At 43.3% G+C, this 23,654-nt stretch overlaps 1 protein-coding gene across 1 annotated transcript in view; it reads right to left on the bottom strand.

Annotated features, from left to right (window-relative positions):
* LOC108802204 (RNA exonuclease 1 homolog) overlaps positions 1 to 23,654 on the bottom strand; it is a gene marked incomplete at its 3' end in the record, with an annotated part of 45,888 nt that overhangs the window by 4,243 nt on the left and 17,991 nt on the right. The window contains exon 2 of the mRNA XM_018574072.1: positions 9,614 to 11,088. Within this exon, the coding sequence (XP_018429574.1) occupies positions 9,614 to 11,088 (1,475 nt within the window). The remainder of the gene's footprint in view (positions 1 to 9,613; positions 11,089 to 23,654) is intronic.

The raw sequence follows: 23,654 nt of genomic DNA, 5'->3' as shown, positions 1-23,654 counted from the left end.
ATTTAGACTTGTGATTAGGGATGCACTAATAACATTTGTTCAAGATTAATTACAAGTACTTTCCCTCAGGTACATCCCGATACCAATTATTGATACTTTTTCTTAAAGGGACATGTGACATCTTTTCTAAAATAATACAGATTAATGATTTTAGGGCACTTTCTTTATCATCATTATGAAGAACTGTAACCCAATCCATGATTATTCACAATGGAGAATGGCAACCAGCAATAGAGGACTACAAATCTCATAAATCCATGATTATGCAATGGAGTATGGCAACCAGCAATCATGTATAATTGGGTGTACATAAAATTATACTCACAAAGGAAGCAAGGGTTAAAAACGTCAATGGACTGATAATCCTTAGTGATTATTCTGCTGTGGAAATGAATTGGAGCTATTTCAAGGACAAGCCAGAAACTTTGCTTGACCCGCAGAGTCACGCTACCACTGCTGAACGCGTGTTCGGGGGCAGGCCCCTTCCTCAGAGCTGGGTAGCTCAGCTGACTGCTAATTTATACTCTGTGGTCAATCATAGACCTCCTATAGGATTTAAATGCAGCCAATCCTTGAATAGCATTCTGTTGCTAAGATACCACCTGACTGGCCAATCATAGCAGATGGGGTGTTGACTTACTCAGAAGGGAAAGAACACTACCCCCGTTATTGTAATATGCCAGCTATCAAGGATAAGCGGTGTAGCGAGATTCATTAGCCGCTGAATATTCATTTCAATAAGAGCATTTCAATAGGGACACTCAAAATAGCCATACAAAAATAACAAAAAAACAACCTTGCTAGATGCACCAGCACGTTGGCTAGCACCACAACAGACCTCAATAATGTTAGAGCGGCCGACATCTAGCCGTTGTACCAGCACCAAAGACCAACAGTGAGGTGAGCGATCACCATATTCTCTAAAGTGGCTAGTATATGACAAAATCAATCAATCAGAAAACTGATTAAAAAAGGTAGACCCGTGAACTGTGAAAAATGTATTCATTTTTTGGGGACAGATAGAGCTTTCTTTTGTAGGTATATAATCACCACGGGGGGAGGGGGGTGCGTGTGTGATTTTTTTCTTACTATATAATGAAAAAAGTATCATAAATGTAAAAAAAAGTTTCCCTACGTTATGTTATAAAACATTTATTCTTACCCATATTTTTAGTAAAACATAAAAGTCGGGGTCACGTCGGGTAAATGGACACCAAAAATATCAAGTCTTAAAATTGCGTGCGCCCGCAAAATCGCAAACTTTAAAAAAATGTTTTCTTTTTTAATTTTTATTTAATAATTCTTATGTGACAGGTCCTCTTAATGGAGACATCAGGGGTCTCCAAGACCCCTAATGTCACCTAGGGACCCCCAGAGAAGCTGATGAAGCAGAGATCTGCTTCATCCGCTTCTGTAGCTGGAGAGTGACACTGAATGCAGGAAGTGATGTAAAATACATCACTTCCTGCATTCGGGGACTGAGGAGATCAAAGGGAGCTCGTGTACTGAACTCCCTTTGATCTCCTGTCACATAGCCGTGCCGGTCCCGGCCGCGTCGGGCACAGGGGATCTCGGGACCGGCAACGGCAGTGACAGCTGCTAATACAAGCGATCGAGCGTCTCTAGACAGAGCGGTGTGTGGGCGGAGACAGCCAGCCCTGTCACAGGAGGCTGAGCTCTCCTCCCACACCGCTTAGCCGCCTATCGCAGTCCGGCAGAGCGGTGTGTGGGCGGAGACAGCCCGCGCTGTCACAGAAGGCTGGGCACACCTCCCTGCTCCGCTTGATCAGCCTCCTGTGACAGCGTGTCAGAGGAGAGCGAGCACAAACACTCAGCGGTCAGTGATCGCTGAGTGTTTGTAGATAATTGAGGATAGGGTATGTTAACTATATCTTCAATTATGAATGAATGGGAGTGATCTGCATGTTCATTCATAGTTGTACATTCATTCATGTTCATCCATAGTTGTAGGTGTAGTAAACATACCATGTCCTCATGTTATCAATGAACAGGAACACTCATTCCTGTTCATTGATAACAGGGGATACAGAAAAAGAGATAGAGGACTTTGTGTCCTAAATCTTTTTCTATTTTAAAAGGGAAACATCAGGGGTCTCTTTAGACCCCCAATATTTCCCTCATAGCCTCTAAAAGCAATGTAAAAAATTAAAATATTTAATAAAAAATGATGCACTAATCCCAGGAGCCCCGGATGTTCCTTTTAAAAATGACAGCTGGCTCCTAACTTTTTTTTTCTCTAGTCTAGACTTGGAACAAGTAGAAGTATAGATACTTTTCAAAGCCCCAAGTACAGTACTTGGCTCTCCAGGGCTGTACTGCCAGGCGAGTGTGGGGCTTTCCAGGGCTGTGCTGGTCTCAGGAAGGGGGAGGAGGAGATGTGCGGCCATATCGGCACTGCCAAAGACAGATATTGCGAGGTCCCCAGCAAGCGCGTGACCTCAAGCATCCAAATTTATTTTAAAACTTCAAGGACTCGTGAAAATGCCCAGTACTGACACTGATCGATTAGTTAGCCGATTATTAAGTTTGATTAAATTTAGCGTGGATGCGGGCAGGTCTGGCAGCGGCGAGCGTGAGGTGGGGAGGAGGTGTGACGCGCAGCGTGTGTGGAGCCGTGAACAGGGCCAACCAATCAGAAGCAACTTTGACAACTTTTTCAATAATCGATTATAATCGATTATGTCGATTAGTTGTTGCAGCCCTAGTCTTTATTCAACCTCAAATACTATGTAACATCTACTATTAGAGCACTCTTCCAGGAACTTGTTCCATCCATACCAATTGATCGGCTGGAATCTGACCTTATTCACAGAGCCTTGGTGCCAAAATGACCGGAGGGTCCGCCGCGTGACAATCATCAAGTTCACGTATTACAGAACTAAGGAGGCAATTATTACTGTTGCCAGAAGGCTCAAGGAACTACAATTCCAAAGTCATCCTCGTCAGATCTTCGTGGACCTTTCCCCTACCACCATCCAGAGGTGCAGGGCCTTGAAACAATATCTGGACAGTCTGTGCTCTCATGATATTGTCCATCATTTGGGCTTCCCATTTAAACTTTTGTTTAACTACATTTGGGCTTCCCATTTAAACTTTTGTTTAACTACTAAGGTGTTTACCGCATCATCTTCACCTGACAGGGTGAAGATGCGAACTCTCTTGATAGACTTGGATTTACTGTCTCCATCACAGAAGGATTCATCTCAATCCTCCTCAAGTCCATGTTCTGTAAGACTGAACACCATATGGGGGGGGAAAAAAAAGACAGCGTCCGCGTGCATCTCGACCTAGGCGATTCCAGGAAGCTCCGTTACTCCTAGATCTGGCTTGAATATCGCTATGGACCACACAAGAATATTTTGATGGACATGACATTGCTAAGTTCCTGAGTGTATATATTCATTCTGACCTATTTATCCCCCCCAGCCCCTTGTTCCATTTCCCCTTCCTCTCCTTCCCATTTTTTTACTACCCTGCTCCTTCTAATCCCTTCAGTGCCTATGGCTGCTGATGTTACACTTTTTGATCAAACCTACCTTGGTATATATTGCTTTAGGTTGTTTTTTTTACGTCTCATTATAGCCTGTATAAGACAGACATTCTAATGCCCTTTTTCAATAGATTTCTGTTCTGGAAGAGTCACCTTTCGGTCGCATTCTTTACCACCATGAAAACCTTTCTCAGTCATGGTGGTAAAGAATGACTGAGGCATTTCTCAGGGTGTTCCTCAATATCCAAATGAATTCCTATGGTGTTGGCTGTAATATGAAGGCTGTTTACTTAAGAACTTCTGTTCTGCATTTGTTTGCGGTGGGTGTTGAGACCAAGTGGTTGAGCCCATTTGATCTTATGTTAATGTACTGAAATATATTGTTTTTGTAGTACTTTGCTCTTTAGGGGGCTGGGTGGAAAACGGCCTCCCTCTACTTGGCTGGTGCTGAGTTGGCTTACCCCCACCTCACTATCCGCAACACTTGTCCTCTTGGACAGTTCAGAGTTTTGCAAGTTGTCATGTTTAATTTCTTCTGCATTTTTCTTCAGTTGCTGTTAGCCTTTTTTCTTTGGTTCTTTTCCCTTCTACTTCCGAGTCAAACTAACTGCTGGTTTCCGATGAGGGGAACATTTCTAGGCATTCCTCCACCCATACCTCCGTAGGTTTCCGATTTGTACACTCATTTTCTGTGGATAAATTTACTATAGCTTCTCATAATGTCCAGGGCTTCAACTCGCCCCATAAGCCCAACAAGACCTTTTCGTACGATTCCTCATGTCATGCTGATATTGTTTTCCTACAGGAAACTAGATTTTCATCTTCCTCTTGCCAAAAATATCTACATAAATACCATCTCCATTTTATTGTACCAATTTTACAGAGGGAAAAAAAAGAAGAGTAGTGCTAATTGCTCCGAGGAAGAATGTGCCCTTTGTGTGCTCTAAACAAATTATGGACCCCACGGAACACTATGTACTTTTGCAGGGTTCTTTATACGATGTTGATTGTCTCTTATTATTTCCCCAACTCACATTAACTTAGATTTTTAATCGCATTTGTTTAAAGTTATCACCCATCATGCTAAGGGCATACTAATATTGGCTGGAGATACGAATTCGGTTCTTCATCCAGTTAAGGATAGAACCAAATCTGCCGATCGGTGGTGGTGTGCGATTCCATGACCGCCTGGCCATCCGCGCGGTCACGGTTAGCGCGCGCGCGCGCGCACACACACACACACACTATGCCTTATGTAGAGCTGCAACAACAATTCGATTTAGTAGATTAAAATCGACGATAGAAAACGTTGTCAACGTTTTCGATCGTCGATTAGTCGGCTATTACATTGCCTGTTCGCGGCTCCACACACAAGCCGCGCACGCCACGCTCACCGGACGCGCACACCGCGGTTCAGCCTCCAATCCCGGCGCTCCTTACGTATAGCCGGGCCAGTGCGATAACATGACGGGTTGCCGGAGATACGAGAGCGCGACGGGGGACAGAGACTATGGCTGGGGCCGAGCTGGCATCCAGGCTGAACCGTTCAGCAGAAGACATGGAGGGAATGTTCAGACAGTACGTGCCCCAGAGCCTGGGACCCTACACCGTGCACCCCAATCCACCATCATACCCATCCTCTCCATCCCTGCACCCCACCATCATACCCATCCTCTGCACCCCATCCCTGCACCCCACCATCATACCCATCCTCTGCACCCCATCCCACCATCATACCCTTCCTCCCCATCCCTGCACCCCATTCCACCATCATACCCGTCCTCTCCATCCCTGCCCTCCATTCCATCATACCCGTCCTCTGCACCCCATTCTACCATCATACCCGTCCTCTCCATCCCTGCACTCCATTCCACCATCTTACCCAATGTCTGCCCCTCATTCCACCATCATACCCATCCTCTCCATCCCTGCACTCCATTCCATCATCATAACCGTTCACTGCACCCCATTCCATCATACCCGTCCTCTCTATTCCATCATCATACCCGTCCTCTGCACTCTATTCCACCATCATACCCCTCTCTCCATCCCGGCACTCCATTCCACCATCTTAACCGTCCTCTCCATCCTGCACTACATTTCACCATCATACCCATCCTCTCCATCCCTGCACTCCATTCCACCATCATACCCGTCCTCTCCTCTCCTTCCCTGCACTCCATTACACCATCCTCTCCATTCCATCATCATACCCGTCCTCTGCACCCCATTCCACCATCATACCCGTCCTCTCTATTCCTGCATCATACCCGTCCTCTCCAATAACACCAACTATAGAGGAATACATCAGATCTCGGCAATAGTACATTATACAGTGCAATGCAGAAAACCAGCAGCTACAGAGGACTACAAATCCCAGCAATAGTACATTATACTATATGGTACTATTGCTGGGATTTGTAGTTCCCTTTAGCTGCTGGTATTCTGCGTTGCGCCATATAATAATTATACAGCACACTGCAGAATACCAGCAGCTACAGAGGAATTACAAACCCAAGCAATAATAAATTCTACAGCGCCACGCAGAATAACACCAGCTACAGAGGACTACAAATCCCAGCAATAGAACATTATAGTATAATGTACTATTGCTGCGATTTGTTGTATTCCTCTATAGCTGCTGGTATTCAGCATTGCACCGCTGTATAATGTACTATATTACACATCACACTTTTTTATACTTCCACCGCTCCAAGCTTGCTCCTGTGATGGACTACAATCTCAATACAAACTAGTAGTTCATCAATGGAGCCTTTTTATTTTTATCCGATTAACTGATTAATCGAACTTAATAAAATCGGCTAACTAGTCGATTATGAAAATAATAGTTATCTACAGCCCTAGCCTTATGCATGTGTTTATTTGCATACAGATGGTGTGGGCAGCGGGGTTGGTTTTAATTTTTATGTACTTTATTTTTTTTGAACTTGGAAAACTTTTATTTTTAATTCTTTTTTTTTTTTAAACATTTTTAGATCAATCTGATTTTATTAGAACGTTTTTTTAATACATAACAAAAAGAAATGGGTGTCCTTAGTAGGATCCGGGTACAATAACATCAATAAAAACATCATTCTGCAGCTAGGATAAAGTCTGGGTAAATAACAATGCATACATCACATTATGTTGCGTAGTCAGTGAGTGGCATTCAGACCAAGCCATTGTATGTGCCAAAGCTCGTGAGCCTCACAGCCTGAGAGTGTCAGGGACATGATTAGAAAACTAACTAAAAGTGGATTCACCCTAATCTTGTGGACCATGGAGGTAAGGGAGAGGGTACAGAGTACTACATATAGTAGGGACATTGACAGAAAGGGCAAGATAGCCAGGGTAGAACCCCCAAAAGGAAGAGAAGCATAGTAAGAAGAAAAAAAAAGGGAGGAAAAGAAAGACCAAAGAGCAAACCACTTCCCACCCCTTGCCAGGAGTCCCAACAGACCCAACAGGCTGGCAGGTTAGGGAGAGAGGGCTTCCATGAAGCCATCAGAAGCTCGGAAAGTGATCCAGGCGGACCAAGTGTGGACGTATTTACCTCCAGCATTACGCTCCATAGCGCAGACCACACGACAATGAGAGTCTCTAGTCCACTTCCCAATGGAGGGTCCAGACAGTGCAGGGGGGAAAGCTGGGTTGCCAAAAAGAGGTGTCATCGGGCCCACATAAGAAATGCCATGATAAGGACACATAACGATCCCATAGTTTCAAGGTGTGAGTGGTCAAAAAAGGGAGGGAGGAGGGCACCGGTTTGGACGCAGGGGGTACTCAGAGCAAAGCCAGCAGGTCACGAGCAGCAATCGTGTCTCCTCCAAGCAGACCCAGTGTTTATCATTGGCTTGGTGGAACCAGTCCACTATGAGTACCGTTGGGGGGGGGTAGAAAAAAAAAAATATATATAAAAAAAAAATGTCTGGTGCACCCACGCCCCTCCTCCCCTACGTTTGGCAGGGCAAGCGACCTATAGCTGAGCCGGGGGCGGGAGGAACCCCACACAAATTTTGTACAAGCCCGCTGGACCTGTTTCAGATAGAGCGTGGGAAGGGCAATGTGCAATGCCTGGAATAGGTAAAGAAACCTAGGAACTATGTCCATTAATAGAGCACATTAATTCAACCCAGGTCAGGATTTTTTACATTTTTAAAATATAAATTTATTTTACTTTTGTTTTTGTTTTTTACTATTTCACTTAACTTTTTACAGTATTCACTTAACTTTATTGCCATCACACAGAAGCTAACAAGCCCGTGTGATAGCATTTTGAGGTGACAGGTTCTCTTTATCGAACCGGTCACCTCCAATACAGGAGTTATAGCACAGTGCTATGCTTGTTCTCCTGTGACAGGAAGGCTGCAAGTGCGCCGCTCTGCACCCTGCTCTCCAACCTGATCTAATTTGCCATGGTCCTAGGTCCCCCAGGAAAGCGGGGAGGGAGCCAGCAGGCAGTGAGAGAGGCAGCAGAGGGCGGTGACAGATGGTGGGCGGGGAGAGATGCAGCAGCTGGGGACAGAGGCGGAGGACAGTGACACAGGCGGAGGGCGGAGAGGCAGCGGCCTGGAGAGAGAGGCCTTGTTCGGGGAGAGTGGGAGTAAGAATTAGGCTGCTTACAAGTGATCTTGACCATATCCCACTATTCCACACTTTGCCAAACCACGACAATTTATCAGATACCCAATTACTCAGTAGAGTTTTCAGAGTGTCGGCAATCAAGATGACTTAATAATATATACTTGTTATATTATTTTAGGTCGCTGCCCACTGTCATTTCCTCTTTTGTGTTAAGGTCCTTGCAAAGGAGTATTGTAGTGTTCATGTGGCACCTTCTTAAGGCTAGGGTGGCTCACACCACTCTTTATAAACACAAGACGGATGGGGGGGAAATAGGACTACCGAACCTAATGCTTTACCATCATGCGGCTCAGCTTTTACCCCTTATCGTTATCCATCAACAGAATGATAGTCCTCTGTGGGCCTTGTTGGAAATACCAGCAAGTTCACTGGTCCCACTCCCTGCTCTGCCATGGCTAGCCCCTAAGATAGGCCACACACTTTGAGCTCACTTATGAAACATGCTCTGAAGGTCTCGAATTCTCAAATACTCAGCTGGATTCTTGTTACCTTATTTGCCACTTCGACCACTTACATCCCAACTGATGTTTCTACCGGGATACCTTGACCCATACAGTACCCATTCACCACCCACGTTTCGGTGGTGGGTGGTGAATGGGTACTGTAGGGTGTATGATCTTACACTTTTCCACTATATACACACTCGGTAGTCACTTAAGAGAACACTAAAAAAAATCCCCGAAATGTAGCTATATAGATACTTGCAGATTCACCACTGGATCTCGACCTTGCATACTTGTTTCGAATAGATTTGTTTGTACTCACCGAAAAGCTTGAGGCCTAGGCTTCTACTGCTGGGGTAGATGAACCCCCACATCCTTGATGAGGATGTCCAAGACAGCCTCCAAGAGATATCCCTCAATGTGCATGCGCAGTAAACGTTTCTTACATGCCAAATATTTTAAAGGGACCAACCAAGGTAAAACTGAGTTTCTCCTGTGACAAGGAGCAGAGGCAAGTGATACCTGATGCTGAATTGGGTCTTCATAAAATTAGGTCACGCCAGGGGCCGTGCCGTGGTTCTGGACCTGGAAAGTGCTCGATGACTAAGTAACTGTACACGGAGGTCTGGAAAGTACCACAGAGCCCATTGCCTAAAAGGTCACAATCCAGACAGACTCTGCAATCGGTCAGTCCAGTGGGGTCCTGGTACAGCCCACAAGCTGTAGCTGAGCAAATGAAAATTTTGGTAGCTTCATCAAGAAACCAGCTCTAGCAGCTTGCAGATGAAGTCTTGATTGAAGAAAAATACAAATCTTAAAACAAAGAAAACAATGGCTAGTAAAAAACGTAAAACTTTTCTCAATAGAGAAGAGTCGTCTATCTTCCTAGCAATTTAGTGACAGAGGTCAGAGGAGAATAGGCAAACGTGTTCAATTAGACAAAGCTCAGAGCTGCTTAAATAAGTCACTCTATAAAACAGCAGTGTACATGGCAGCTCACAATATTATACATTACCTGCTTTCCTTTCCTTCCTTTATCTTCAGTCTTAATATCCTGAGACTCATTAAAAATTCTCAGACATTCCTCCATTGGGTCAGGGTCGGAGTCCAAATTTTTTTCAAGAATGGAATAGTCTATATCTGAAGAGCCATGAGAAGATGTAGAACTTCTACGGGATGTGCTTATGATCCTTTCTGTACTATTTGCAACTTTTTCACAACCTGAACTACTGTTTATACTCATTTTTATTTCTTCCTCTTCACTGCTTTCATCACCAAATAAATCCACATGGCTCAGCGTTCTCTGCTTTGTTCTAGTTTTCAACATTCTCTGAGCAGGTTCTTTGGATTTTCCAAATGCTTCAGATTTTACCTCTTTGACTTTCTGCTTTCCACTATTATCTTCTATTCCATGTCTTGAATCTTTAAGCAAATTAACTTTTCCCTTTTTTGCTTTACTCTGATTTTTTTCGTTGTTTTTAACAGAAACGTCTGTATTCAATCGGGCATTCTTTTCAGATAGTATGTCATCTTTTTTTGCTTTCTTATCACTTTCCAATTTTCTGTTCTTTACATGTGACATTTCAGACTTTTTTGCCAAATAAGTTTTTTCTTTCTTTTGCCCCTTACTGAAGGCTTTACTCTTGTCTGAGGCTGTACCCGATGGTGGCTGAGAAACAATTTCTTTCTTCTCACTTTTGTAATTTGCATGGCTGACTTTTTTAGCATGGTCTTTGTGCTTGCACTTTTTGAGTTGTTTAACACCATCCATGTTGTAGTGTAACGAAAACGTATTTACTGCCTGAGCAGATTTATCTTCCACTCCAGTCAACAAGGTTTTTTTAGCAGCCAAAGGAGAACCAGAATCATCTTCAGAGTCAGAAAATGTAGCTTCTACTGACAGATCAGATGACTGCCTACGTACCTTTTTGGCATGAGGAGCACAGCCTTTATCCTGTGCATCTCTAGTGCTTTTAGTTACTTTTCGATGTATAGCCTTGTTTAAGAGTCTAGCGGAATAGTTGGACATGGGATCGTACTCCATATCTGTGGAGGGCTTTGAGTTATCAATAACATACTTTTTGGCAATGCGTTTTGAAATTGCGGTTGGAATATACTCCATGCACCTGCTTTTATCCATTTCATTTTCACAATCATCAAGTGTGTATTTGCATGGTTTAACTGAATGAGACAGCGCCGTGGGATTGTAACATAAAGCACTGCTTCCTGAACCAACTGGACTGTATTCTAAATGGGAACTACTGACAGACTTTGCAGATCTTTTTAGACTAGGGATGTACTCCTTCTGTATCTCCAGCAGTTCTTCATACTTTCTCTGCTCTCTCTCCACCTCATTCTTGACCTCTTCAATGGCTTTATTAACTCTATCAAGTTCAAGTGTATCATGGCAAGTCTCAAGAACAGCCCCAGAGAAGTCATCATCCGAACAGACTGGTACAGGTGGAAGTTCAGGGCTATATGGATCATATTCTGGAGAAAGAGTAATATTTTGGGTTATTAATCTTTTTTGCATCAATTATTTGCCGTACCTAGATAACTCCATGCACTAGAACTATCAACATATGCTTTAGCATGACAGACAGATACAACAGTACTCTTTTTTTTATTTTTAGACTTTTAACAATGTTGTTATATATGGAAATTGGTTATATCAGAACTTACCAAATAAAAACAGCTCCTATTCAGTTAATTATGTACTAACAATGGAGGTAAGCAACAAAGACATTTTTGTCAGCAGAGTTGATTCTTCCATTAAAAAAAAAAAACTTACAAGACATGCCAAGAGAGGAGAAGAGGCAACCTGTAGATAAACTACTCCGTAGATACTTTAAAATGTAAAGGATAGAAGACTGCTTCTACAAAACTGTTATTTGCACATACAGTTGTGTGAAAAAGTGTTGGCCCCTTCCTGATTTTTCATTGTTTTGCACGTTTGTCACACTTTAATGTTTCAGATCATCAAACAAATTTAAATATAAAAGTCAAAGATAACACAACATGCAGTTTTTAAAAGGAAGGTTTTTATTATTAAGGGAAAACAAAATCCAAACGCACATGGCCCTGTGTGAAAAAGTGTTTTCAGGAATTTTGGTCCACTCATCTTTGCAGAATTGTTGTAATTCAGCCACATTGGAAAGTTTTCGAGCATGAACCGCCTTTTTAAGGTAATGCCACAGCATCTCAATAGGATTCAGGTCAGGACTTGGACTAGGCCACTCCAAAGTCTTCATTTTGTTTTTCTTCAGCCATTCAGGAGGTGGACTCTCTGGTGTGTTTTGGATCATTGTCCTGATGCAGAACCCAAGTTCGCTTCAGCTTGAGGTCACGGACAGATGGCCGCACATTATCCTTCAGGATTTTTTGGTAGACAGCAGAATTCATGGTTCCATTTATAACAGCAAGTCTTCCAGGTCCTGAAGCAGCAAAACAGCCCCAGACCATCACACTACCACCACCATATCTTACTGTTGGTATGATGTTCTTTTTTTGAAATGCGGTGTTACTCTTATGCCAGATGTAATGGGACACACACCTTCCAAAAAGTTCAACTTTTGTCTCGTCAGTTCACAGGAGTATTTTCCCAAAAGTCTTTGGGATTATCAAGATGTTTTCTGGCATAACGGAGACGAGCTATTATGTTCTTTTTGCTCAGCAGCGGTTTTCGTCATGGAACTCTGCCATGCAGGCCATTTTTGCCCAGTCTCTTTCTTATGGCGGAGTCATGAACACTGACCTGAACTGAGGCAAGTGAGGCCTGCAGTTCTTTGGATGTTGTTGTGGGGCCTTTTGTGACCTCTTGGATGAGTCGTCGCTGCGCTCTTGGGGTAATTTTGGTTGGTCGCCCACTCCTGGGAAGGTTCACTACTGTTCCACGTTTTCGCCATTTGTGGATAATGGCTCTCACTGTGGTTCGCTGGAGTCCCAAAGCTTTAGAAATGGTATTATAACCTTTTCCAGACTGATAGATCTCAATTACTTTCTTTCTCATTTGTTCCTGGATTTCTTTGGATCTCGGCATGATGTGCAGCTTTTGAGGGTCTTTTGGTCTACTTCACTTTGCAGTCAAGTCTTATTTAAGTGATTTCTTGATTGCGAACAGGTGTGGCTAGAGAAATTGAACTCGGGTGTGATAAACCAGAGTTAAGTTATGTTTTAATGCGGGGGCAAAACCTTTTTCACACAGGGCCATGTGGGTTTGGATTTTGTTTTACCTTAATAATACAAACCTTCCTTTAAAAATTGCATGTTGTGTTTACTTGCGTTATCATTGACTAATATTTAAATGTGTTTGTTTTGCACGTTTGTCACACTTTAATGTTTCATATCATCAAACAAATTTAAATATTGTTGGCCCCCTTCCTGATTTTTCATTGTTTTGCACGTTTGTCACACTTTAATGTTTCATATCATCAAACAAATTTAAATATTGTTGGCCCCCTTCCTGATTTTTCATTGTTTTGCACGTTTGTCACACTTTAATGTTTCAGATCATCAATGAAAAATCAGGAAGGGGGCCAACACTTTTTCACACAACTGTATACATGCATTTAAAAAAAAATAAGAGCCATGTAACAGCTTAAAGAATATGTTTCACAGAATAATCAAAAAGTGAAACAGAAAGTTATCAAATATGATGTTTGATCATATAGATCATTTGTATTGTGCTACTTTACCCTGAAAAATAAAGAAGAAATATTTCAGAATACTTGCACTATTTACCTGTGTGTCCATATGTAGACTTTATCTTCCAGAAACTATAATTGACACCAAGCCCTTAATCCATAGCTCACTATGAGTTCAGTTTAAAACACAAGAACAAGCCAACCAAAATATAGAAAAGATGTCATCCAATCTGCCACAAGGGCCAATATAATATTTTAGATCTCTATTACTGGCTTCTGCTATTTTCCATCCAGAACTAGATAACTAATAAATGCTAAGCGGCAGAAACAGATGTGCACACAGGTAAATATTTGAAATCAGGAAGAGAGGACTGCTAGGGCCGCTGTCCATGGGCTTTTCCTAACTTTAGAACAAAAGCAGTGCATGTCAGAAGGAGGTCAAATGCACATGCAGTTAATTCTGAATGATTTCAGAAGCGTTTGCCCTTTAAAGCATGTCAACACTTGCCCTTCCAAAGAATACAAGCTGAAGTTTTGTTCACTTCAATAAATCAATCATGTTATAGCAAAATCAGGTTTTAATAATAAAGAATAGTTTTATTTTACTCAGAGCAACCTTATAAAGCATTATCTACATTTTGGAAATAATAAATCTATACGGTGTGGCAAAAAAAATGTGCATTTATTAAATTTATTGCATCGAAGCCTGCCAAACAGTGCAAATGTGATCAGTGGATGGTGGGTGTAATTCAAAGACCCCTACAGACTGTTCTTCCAGCCCCAGGTCTGTACCAAGGTACCCCATTGAGTCCAACAGTGCTCCACTGAGATATACGAATGCTTCTGCCACTGTGGCAGATGGGATTGTAGTCTCTTCATTCACCGCTCATGTGAACACAACTGTGAATAGATGATACAGCTGTAGAGGCGAAGCCACGAACAGTAGCAGCTAATTCAAAACTAAACATAAGCCTGCAGGACAGGGTGCCAACACAGCAGCTGTACTGCTGTATTTTTTCTAATAAGGGTTTATTTTTTCACAGACATTTAAAACCATCCATCAGATATAACCACTTCATAATTAACTTAATACGCAAAATCTGACCAATATTACAAGGATCACCTCTCTACCATTTATAGCAAAAAGGAAAAAAAATTGTGGGTGAGGAAATCGTAGGACCACCCTCGAGTGGTGGTGGAGACCCTGGAATAATTGAAAGTAAGGCCACTTCTGGTGTCTTCGGTAAATTATGCCCTGTAACTAGATTGCATACAGATGTCTAACACAATATGCCAACAGTCCTGCAGACCTCCGCATTCCCACCACACATGTAACATAGTACCACATTGCCAGCGATTAGCAGGTACAGAGGGGGCTCTTTTAATTTCGCTCATGTTCGAGAGTCTACACTCGCCTTAAAAGATAATAAAAAGGCCTTATCCCAGTCGTCTACCTCTACGCGGTGTCCTAGCTCCCTCTCCCATAAAATAGGCACGGGTAGGAAATGCGTGGGAGATAAGTATATTGTACAATTGCGCAATAATGTGGCCTCCCTTCCTTGCATTTAAACAGAAGTCCTCCATAGGGGTCAAAGACCTTATAAGATAGCCTAAAGATGATAAAGAAGAAATACTTTAGCTGTAAATAGGCCAGCCATTGACCACCCTGGTGCCCTGTCGTAGATATTAAATCTTCCAGGGATTTAAGTCCCTCAGCATTAAGTCCCTGCACTATTGGAGAAGGCTTCTTCTGATTCCAGCACAAGAAGTTAGTGACCTTCCTACCTGGTGGAAAGTCTTTATTTCCTAAAATTGGGGGTCATAGGGTCCACATATTATGCTATCTTTAGATTAGGTATTGATCCCATATCTCCAGGAAGACACAAGGTAATAGCAACATTACTTTAGAAGATGGTCTATTCTTTGGCTGGATCCATGGGAGAGCCACAAGTGAAACTGGAGACATGTCTTGTTCTACAGAAACCCATAGTTTCATATCCAAGTATGAAAACCATTCCGATAGTTTGCTAAGAACTGTTGCTATATAATATAAGTACATGTGAGGAAGACCCACTCCCCCTAAAGATTTTGGACGAGTTAGGACATCTACACTTAGCTTAGGTGTTAAACCCGCCCAAATATAGCATAGCAAGAGAGACCTGAGACTTTTTAAAAAATGCCAGGGATACCTTAATTGGTAAGGGTTGAAAAAGATATATAAAAAAAAAAAAACACCTATGTAGGAAGTCAGTCTTAACCATTTTCTGTACAGGCCATTTTTCATTATTGAGCGCTGCAGTACTTTGACTTCCGTCATCCCACGCTGTACTGAAATTAATTTTATACCATCTATTGGGGACACACAGAGCTTTCTTTTGGTGGGATTTAATCACCACTGGGGGTTTTATTTTTTATTATAGTAAGGAAAAATTACCAAAAATAAAAAAGACTGTTTCCCCTATATTAAAATGATAAAACATTTATTATTACCCAATTTTCTGGTAAAATATAAAAGATGGGGTCACGTTGGGTAAATAGATACCAAACATGTCAGGCCTTAAAATTGCGCACGCCCGCGAAAAATCAAAGAAGACCCAGTCAGTGAGTCTAAAGCCGGATCCATAACAAAATTGAAATCCCCACTATGATAAATCACTCCCTCACTGAAATCTTCTAAAAACGTTAAAAATAAATAAATAGAACACAACACCTTCATCTGACCTGAATTTGAGAGGTACACATTAACCAGCGTAAAAGGCCTATCATATATTTTGTATTTAAGAAAAACATATTGCCCAATTTCATCCAAAAACTGTTGCATATCTGTAACTGGATGAGACGAATGTGGTCCAATTTGCCACGCCTCTTGATTTTCCTGTAGAATTATTGCTCATAACCCACTTCCCATAATATATACCAGACATTACAGGTACTTGCGAATTCTTAACCCTTTCGCTGCCGCCAGCATCTGGAGTCTCTCATCCCTCCCTGGAGCCACCCCAGGGAGGGATGAGAGACTCCATGGATCCCCGCTGCTGTCCCCCGCTTGTAGGGTCTGTGGCATCCGTAATAAAATCACCGGCGGGGGAGCAAGCGGTGGCTGGCTGCAATTCAGGAGCGGTGTTGATCGGAGCCGCTGTCATCCTGTCAGTTTTTGGATGACAGCGGCTGTGTAGCGTGGCCGAGCGGGGGATCGTTAAATATCAGTGATATTTAACGATCCCTCTGTTTACAGCAAACACCGGAGTGATCGTCTGATCACTCCGATGTTTGTAAATAACTGGGGACACATAGTACTATGTGTCCCCAGTAATGAATGAACAGGCTGTGATTTACATCACAGCCTGTTCATTCAAGAATTTATGAATGGGGACTAGCACTCACTACAGAGGCTCCTCCCCATATATAAACTAATGATAGTGAGATTTTTTTGCTATCATTAGTTTGTGAATGAATGAGAAGCCTCTGTACTGAGTGCTTCCCATTCATTGAGTGCTGGGGCTGCAGAAAAAGAAAATTGAGGACTCTATTTCCTCAATATATCTTTTTCCATTTCAAAAGGGAAATGTCAGGGGTCTATTTAGACCCCAGATATTTCACAGCAGCCCCCTCCCAACAGTAAAAAAATAAATAAATTTAAAATATGTGTACAAAAAAAACTAATAAAAAAAAAGCACAACGCCTCCCTCCCCCCCACATCACATAGATATTGAGTACGCCATGCACATGCGCTGCAGTGCGTTGTTAGAACGCATCCCAGTGCATGATTTTTTAATGTATTTTTCTCTTTTAAAACAATTAAACTGTGGCAGCGCATGGCAAAGCTTTGTGACGTATTGCCATGCGTTGTGATCTTTGAGTTGCAATAATAAACATTTGCGCAATTATCGCTGGGCCTACAAATTTAGTATCACCATCTTTTTATTCTACCGGGCCTGCGCTTTCAGAAAATATATGGTTTGGGGGGGTCATTTAAAAAAACGCTAGCAACCCAGCAGTTGAAAATCAAATCAATAGGAACAAATTCCAAAAATGGCTTGGTCAGCGGATTTGAAAAATCTTCCAGAGGGCTTGGCAGCGAAAGGGTTAAAGTGAGGTTCTTGCAAAAATAGTATCACCCATTGGTTATGCATATCATATATGACCTTTGCCCACTTCTAGGGTACATTTAGGCTCCTCAGGTCAAGGGAGCCGAATTTGATATGAAAAGGATAGGGAAATAGGGGGTAAAAAAAAAACATTCCAAGTAAAGCTGATGACAGCCAGCGCCCCTATAAACAGCAACAAGATATGTAACCAGGCTGGCTGGTTAGTGCCACGTTTGTGCTTAAATCTCCATTCTATCTCCTTTCATTTTCGAGTTATTAACTATTTATTAAAAGGTCACCAAACATCACCCAGACCCCCTACAACAGCCAAAAGACATGAAACTTGCTAGTTGGTTAGTGACACTTTTGTGCTGTTTTGTACTGTAAAAATTAACATTTGTGCTGCTTTCATTTTTAAGATAATAGCAAACGTTTTGGTTTTTTTAAGATGGCGACATCACCCAGCCCCCCTACAACAGCAAAAAGACATGACACTGGGATGGTTGGTTTGTGCTGGTTTGTGCCGTTTAAATCTCCATTCCATCTGCTTTTAAACTATTTATTAAAAGGTCACTGAGCCTGGGGCGTGGCCGGCATGTGATCCCGTGCAGACGTGCGAACGCGGAGCTCCGATCAATCTAACATCCTGAGACTATCCTGATTTCTTTCACTTACCTGTGGTCAGGTGTTGCCGAACGCATCCTTTACCCGATTTCCTCCTCGGCGGGGTCATAAATGAAACACAAGAGCAGGTCGACCCGTTCGTCTGAGAGCAGGAGTCGTGGTGTCTAAGGCGGCCATTTTGGCTGTACTGGCTGAGTGCAGCAAGATGTCAGTGGGAACACAGACGAGCGGCGCTGCTGAGTTGACTCCCTCTAGCTCGGACATCCTGGCGGCCATCACATCATGTAATGAGGCCCTCACAACCAAAATTGATTCTCTTTCAGCCGAGGTAGGCTTCCTGCGCCATGATATGGACAAAATATGGACAAGGTCGTTTCATGCAACCCACTCCGCATATTCGCGAGGTGTGTCTGTTCTTATTAATAAGTCTTTACCATGCACCATGGAGGAGGTTCACACGGATCCTAATGGCAAATTTGTTGTTTTGGTGCTCACTATGTGGTCACAAAGATATATATTGGTAAATGTTTATCTTCCTCCGCCCTATTACTCTTCTGTACTGTATGCACTGCTAGATAACATTTCCTCGCAAGGTCCTGCCAAAGTGTTTTATGGGTGATTTCAACTCCACGTTAGCTCCGGATATGGATAGATCTGGCCCCTCCGGATCCCACCTCTCGGACTTGGGCGATGAATGCTGGGCTCACTGAAGTGTGGAGATGGAAACACCCCACATCCAAAGCCTACTCGTGCTTCTCCTCCTCTTATAAATCTGCATCCCGCATAGACTTATTGTTTGCCGGCGGCTCCCTTTTGTCTGATATCGGAGAGGTGGAATACCTACCTGGGGGCATATCTGACCACTCCCCCTTGTGGCTGACCCTTCGCACTAACCAGAGAAGGAACAGGGCCCTTTGGCGTCTGGCTCCACATTGGATATCCCACCCGATGGCTCATGAGGCAATCCCATCATCTGTTGAGCTATATTGGGAACATAACACCTCCACTGCTGGGCCCGCTGTGATATGGGATGCATTTAAGGCCTATGTGAGGGGGGACTACATATCCCTCCAGAAGGCTATCGGAGCAGAGGAAACCGCCCGCACTGTTATGCTCCAGAATACAGAAGCCAAATGTCTTTCGGAGCATGGGTCCTCCCCCACTCCTGACAATTTTGACGCTCTCATGACAGCCAGACGCACACAAATTGCATCTCGCGGATCTCACTAAAACTGTTTTATATATAAACGTAAACAAGAGTTTTTTGAGAATGGGGATAAAAATGGGCGTCTATTGGCTGTGCTGTCCCAGGCGGCCCGACCTCAAACTGTAGTTGCTGAAATACGCTCTGACCCCAACACTCTTGTAACATCCCCAGAGGCTGTCCTGGAGGTATTTCGTACGTACTATACCACCCTGTACACGTCTTTCTTGCTGACAGATGCCCAGTCCCCGGACTTGCAGCCCCTGTTAGACATGATAGCTCTGGGATGGTTATCAGACAGTCAGCCTAGTTCTCTGATACAGCCAATAGCAGACCTAGAGCTATTAAATGGCATTCGTTCTTTCCCAAATGGGAAATCACCTCATCCGGATGGGATCCCTATGGAATTCTGCAAGGCACATGCAGGCTTATTCGTCCCACGACTCTGCGAGATGTATAATACTTGTTTGGAGACTAACCACCTGCCGCCCTCCATGACTGGAGCCCATGTCATTCCGATTCATAAACCACCCAGAGACCCGATGGACTGTGCCTCCTATCGCTCCATTGCGTTGCTTAATTGCAACCTTAAGACTTTAAATAAGATTCTTAGTGTACGACTTAACCAACTGACAGATAGTCTGATAGACTCAGACCAAGCAGGCTTCATGCCATGCAGATCCACCGATATTAATTTACGCAGGCTATTCACCAACATACAGGCATCCCACGTCAACACCGGGTCTAGAGTGGTGGCATCTCTTGACATAGAAAAAGCCTTCGACACAGTGGAATGGTTCCATCTGTGGGCTGTCCTGGACAAAATGGGATTCCCCTTGGAGTTCACTCGCTGGATTAGACTGCTGTACCATAATCCTGTTGCCTCTCTAAAACTAGGTAACAACCTGTCTAGACCTTTTTCTATCTGCAGGGGTACTCGGCAGGGCTGTCCGCTGTCGCCCACTCTCCTCGCCCTGGTCATGGAACCCATAGCTGAAGCTCTGCGAAAACCCCATTCATTAAGGGGCTTCGCATTGGCTGGTTGGAGGAGAGGGTGGCGCTATATGCGGACGACCTGCTTTTGTTCCTCAATGATCCGGGGCCCTCCCTGCAGGGTGCCCTAGGAGTATTGAATGCATTTCCTGCTGTATCAGGTCTCAAGGTCAATTGGCATAAATCTGTACTGTTCCCCATTGACGCAGGGGCTAGGTCTGTACCCCAGAACCGTTACCCAACTGTCCTGGGTGGACTCCTTCAAATACCTTGGGGTGGTGGTTTCCAGATTACTGCAGGAGTACCTAGCACTGAATGTACTTCCAATCCTGGGGGATATGAGACAGAGGCTGAAGGCATGGGCAAACTTACCTTTATCCCTACTGGGGAGAATTAACCCAGTAAAAATGAAGCTATTACCTAAACTAACACATGTCTTTCGGAACTCCCCAGTCTGGATTGCCCAATCTTATTTTTGTCAAATAAACCAACTAGTTTCCTCCTTCTTGCGGGATTCCAAGCCCCCCCGAGATACAAACTTACCACGTTAATGCGCCCTACTGCCCAGGGAAGGCTGGCCCTCCCGGACTTCTATAAATATTTCCTGGCCACACAACCGGTCACAGCCAACTGGTGGCTCTCGGCGCATGTGAACAACTCCTCTGTCATGATGGGGGCTGCGATCCTGAACTTGGTGGAGGCCCTGACCAGTTTACTTGGCCTCCTACTGGCACTCCGTAGTCGAGTATATGGATAAAGTCACCTCTATACATCTTACCCCATCGCCGCGACTGTGCCTTCTGGACCTGGTGGAGGATATAGCTCCGACCAGGTTTGAACGTACGCTGGTGGGCCTAATGTTATTTTATGCTCGTAAGACAATTGCCATGTGTTGGAAGAAACCCGAGCCGCCAGCGCTGGCTTTCTGGAAGAAGCTGGTAAATGACAATCCACCTCTGTATCAGGACACGTATACCCATAGAGGATGTCCTGAGAAGTTTAACAAAGTTTGGGATAGCTGGTTAGAGTGCAGTGATTCAGCAGTGGACTCGGATGTCTGAGATGGGGAGGGAAGCAGAGAGGCTCCTTAGGAGAATCCTAGCTATGGGCGAACTCATGCTACACTGTCAAACCAAAAAGAGACCTGGGATCATAATGTTAGCACTACCTCCTTCTTAAAGTGCTCCAGCGCTCTAATTCTGGAATGTTATGCCTATATGGTGATATGCACAGTTGATGAGCTATGTTGGGGAATGTCCCCACCCCGCCTGTACTTTAGAAGGTTTTTCCCTTAAGGGATAACCACGGAAGGTTTTTTTTTTACGATTTATTTTAATGTTTATTTTGTGTGCTGTTTTTAGGTGCATAGCTACGCCTGGTTCCCGCCCTGTTGGCATGTATGGTCATGTTTTAAAAGTGTAAAACAATAAAATATTTTTCCCTCCCCCAAAAAAAGGTCACCGAGCCTCCCTTCAACAGCCAAAAGACATGAAAGCGGCCTGGTTGGTTAGTGCCACGTTTGTGCCGTAAAAAATAAAATTTGTGCTGCTTTAATTTTTAAGATAATAGCAATTATGGGTGTTATTTTAAAAGTAAAAGCAGCACAAATGTTTATTTTTATGGCACTAACCAGCTAACCCTGTTACGTACCTTTTGCCTGTTTTAGGGGGACTGGGTGACCCTTAATAAATAGTTAAAAACTCAACAAAAAAAAACAAATAAAGGAAATGGAGATTTAAAACTGCACAAACATGTCACTAACCAGCCAGCTCGGTTACATGACTTTTGGCTGTTGAAGGGAGGCTGGGTGATGTCATCAATCTTAAAAAAAAACAATTGCTATTAATCTTAAAAATAAAAAGCACCAAAGAAACACACTGGAGACTTTATTTGCGCAGATTGTAGGGGGGCCAGCTTTGCTGAGCTAGAACTGGAAGGTATTTGGTACAACACAGACCCTGCTTGGACCTGGACGTCGCTCCAAAATAGATGAAAGAGCCAGGAGAAAACTAGCCAGGGAGGCTACAGCAACTCTGAAGCAGATTCACGGAATTTATGACAAACAGTGGTCATTGTGTGCATGTGACAATATCTCAAATTCTCCACAAATGTGGCTTGTATGGAGGGGTTAGAAGAAAAAAGCCACTCCTCAAGAAAGGCCACATGCACTCACGACAGCTTTGCCAAAATGCACCTTGAAGACTCTGAGGCCACATGGAAAAAGCTGTTACAGTCAGATAAGACCAAAATTGAATTGTTTGGCCTCAACACCAAATTATATGTCTGGCAGACATCCAATACAGCTCACCATCCAAATAACACCATACAGTAAAGCATGGAAGTGGTAATATCCTGTTATGGGTGCGTTTCTCTGTAGCAGGGACTGGAGTCAGGGTAGAAGGAAAAATAAATGGTGCAAAATACCGCCAAATTCTTGAGGAAAATCTGCTGCCATCTGCCAGAAAGTTGTCAATAGGAAGAAGGTTTACCTTCCAACGTGACAATGACCCAAAGCACACAGCAAAAATTATCACACAGTGGTTGAAGGAGAAAAAGGTGAATGTCCTTGCATGGCCTTGTCAGAGCCCAGACTTAAACCCCATTGAAAATCTGTGGAATGACTTGAAGACTGCAGTCCACAAACGGTCACCATCAAAATGTAACTGAACTTGAGCAGTTCTGCAAAGAAGAGTGGGCAAATATTGCAAAGTCTAGATGTGCAAAGTGAGTAGAGACATATGCCAACAGACTAAAGGCTGTAAATAAAGCAAAAGGTGGTTCAACAAAATACTGACACAAGGCGGTGATCCTTTTTCCAACTAAGGTCTCGTTCACACCTAGGCGTATTGCATATGCGCGTCTCCGAAGGCTACTTGGCTGTATCCCAATGGAAACGCGCAACAAAACGGCCCAAAGTAGTACCTGTACCTTTTCAGGCCGTTTTGTAGCGTGTTAGGGACGGGCGGAAACGAGACCATTGAATACAATGGGATTTATATTTTTGAGCGTTTTGTAGAGCGTTCGTCGAGCGTAGAACGCGCTACAAAACGTTCAGGTGTGAACGAGGGCTAAGTGATTCCGTTTTTGAATTTTGTTCAACTGACATGTTGGTGGTATATCTTGGATGTTATGAGTAAATACAGCTGGATAAAACAAAAACTGTGTCTTCATTTCAGGCTACAAAATTTGATTATTTTAAAAGGGGGGTGATTCTTTTGTATTACCCACTGTACATACATAAATATTCCTTCTTGCTTATACATTCTCCAAAATCCATATGATAAAAATCTTTCCCCTACTACCCCTTTTCCATTCCTCATGTATCAACTGTGTACATGGTACTTAAAACAAAACAAAAAACCCACACATACTACAGTAATATTCCAACCCCTTTATAAGATTCTAAGCTAGGATGTTAGAGATACCAAACATAGGTCACCCCTCTTCTTCTCATTATCATATATTTTTCTCCCTTACCTCTTACTTCCTCACATGCACCCCCCC

Source organism: Nanorana parkeri, unplaced genomic scaffold (assembly GCF_000935625.1).
Source record: "Nanorana parkeri isolate BGI_ZX_2015 unplaced genomic scaffold, ASM93562v1 scaffold2716, whole genome shotgun sequence".
Lineage (NCBI taxonomy): Eukaryota > Metazoa > Chordata > Amphibia > Anura > Dicroglossidae > Nanorana > Nanorana parkeri.
The sequence above is the reverse complement of the archived record's forward strand: the minus strand, read 5'-3'. Positions and strand labels throughout refer to the sequence as shown.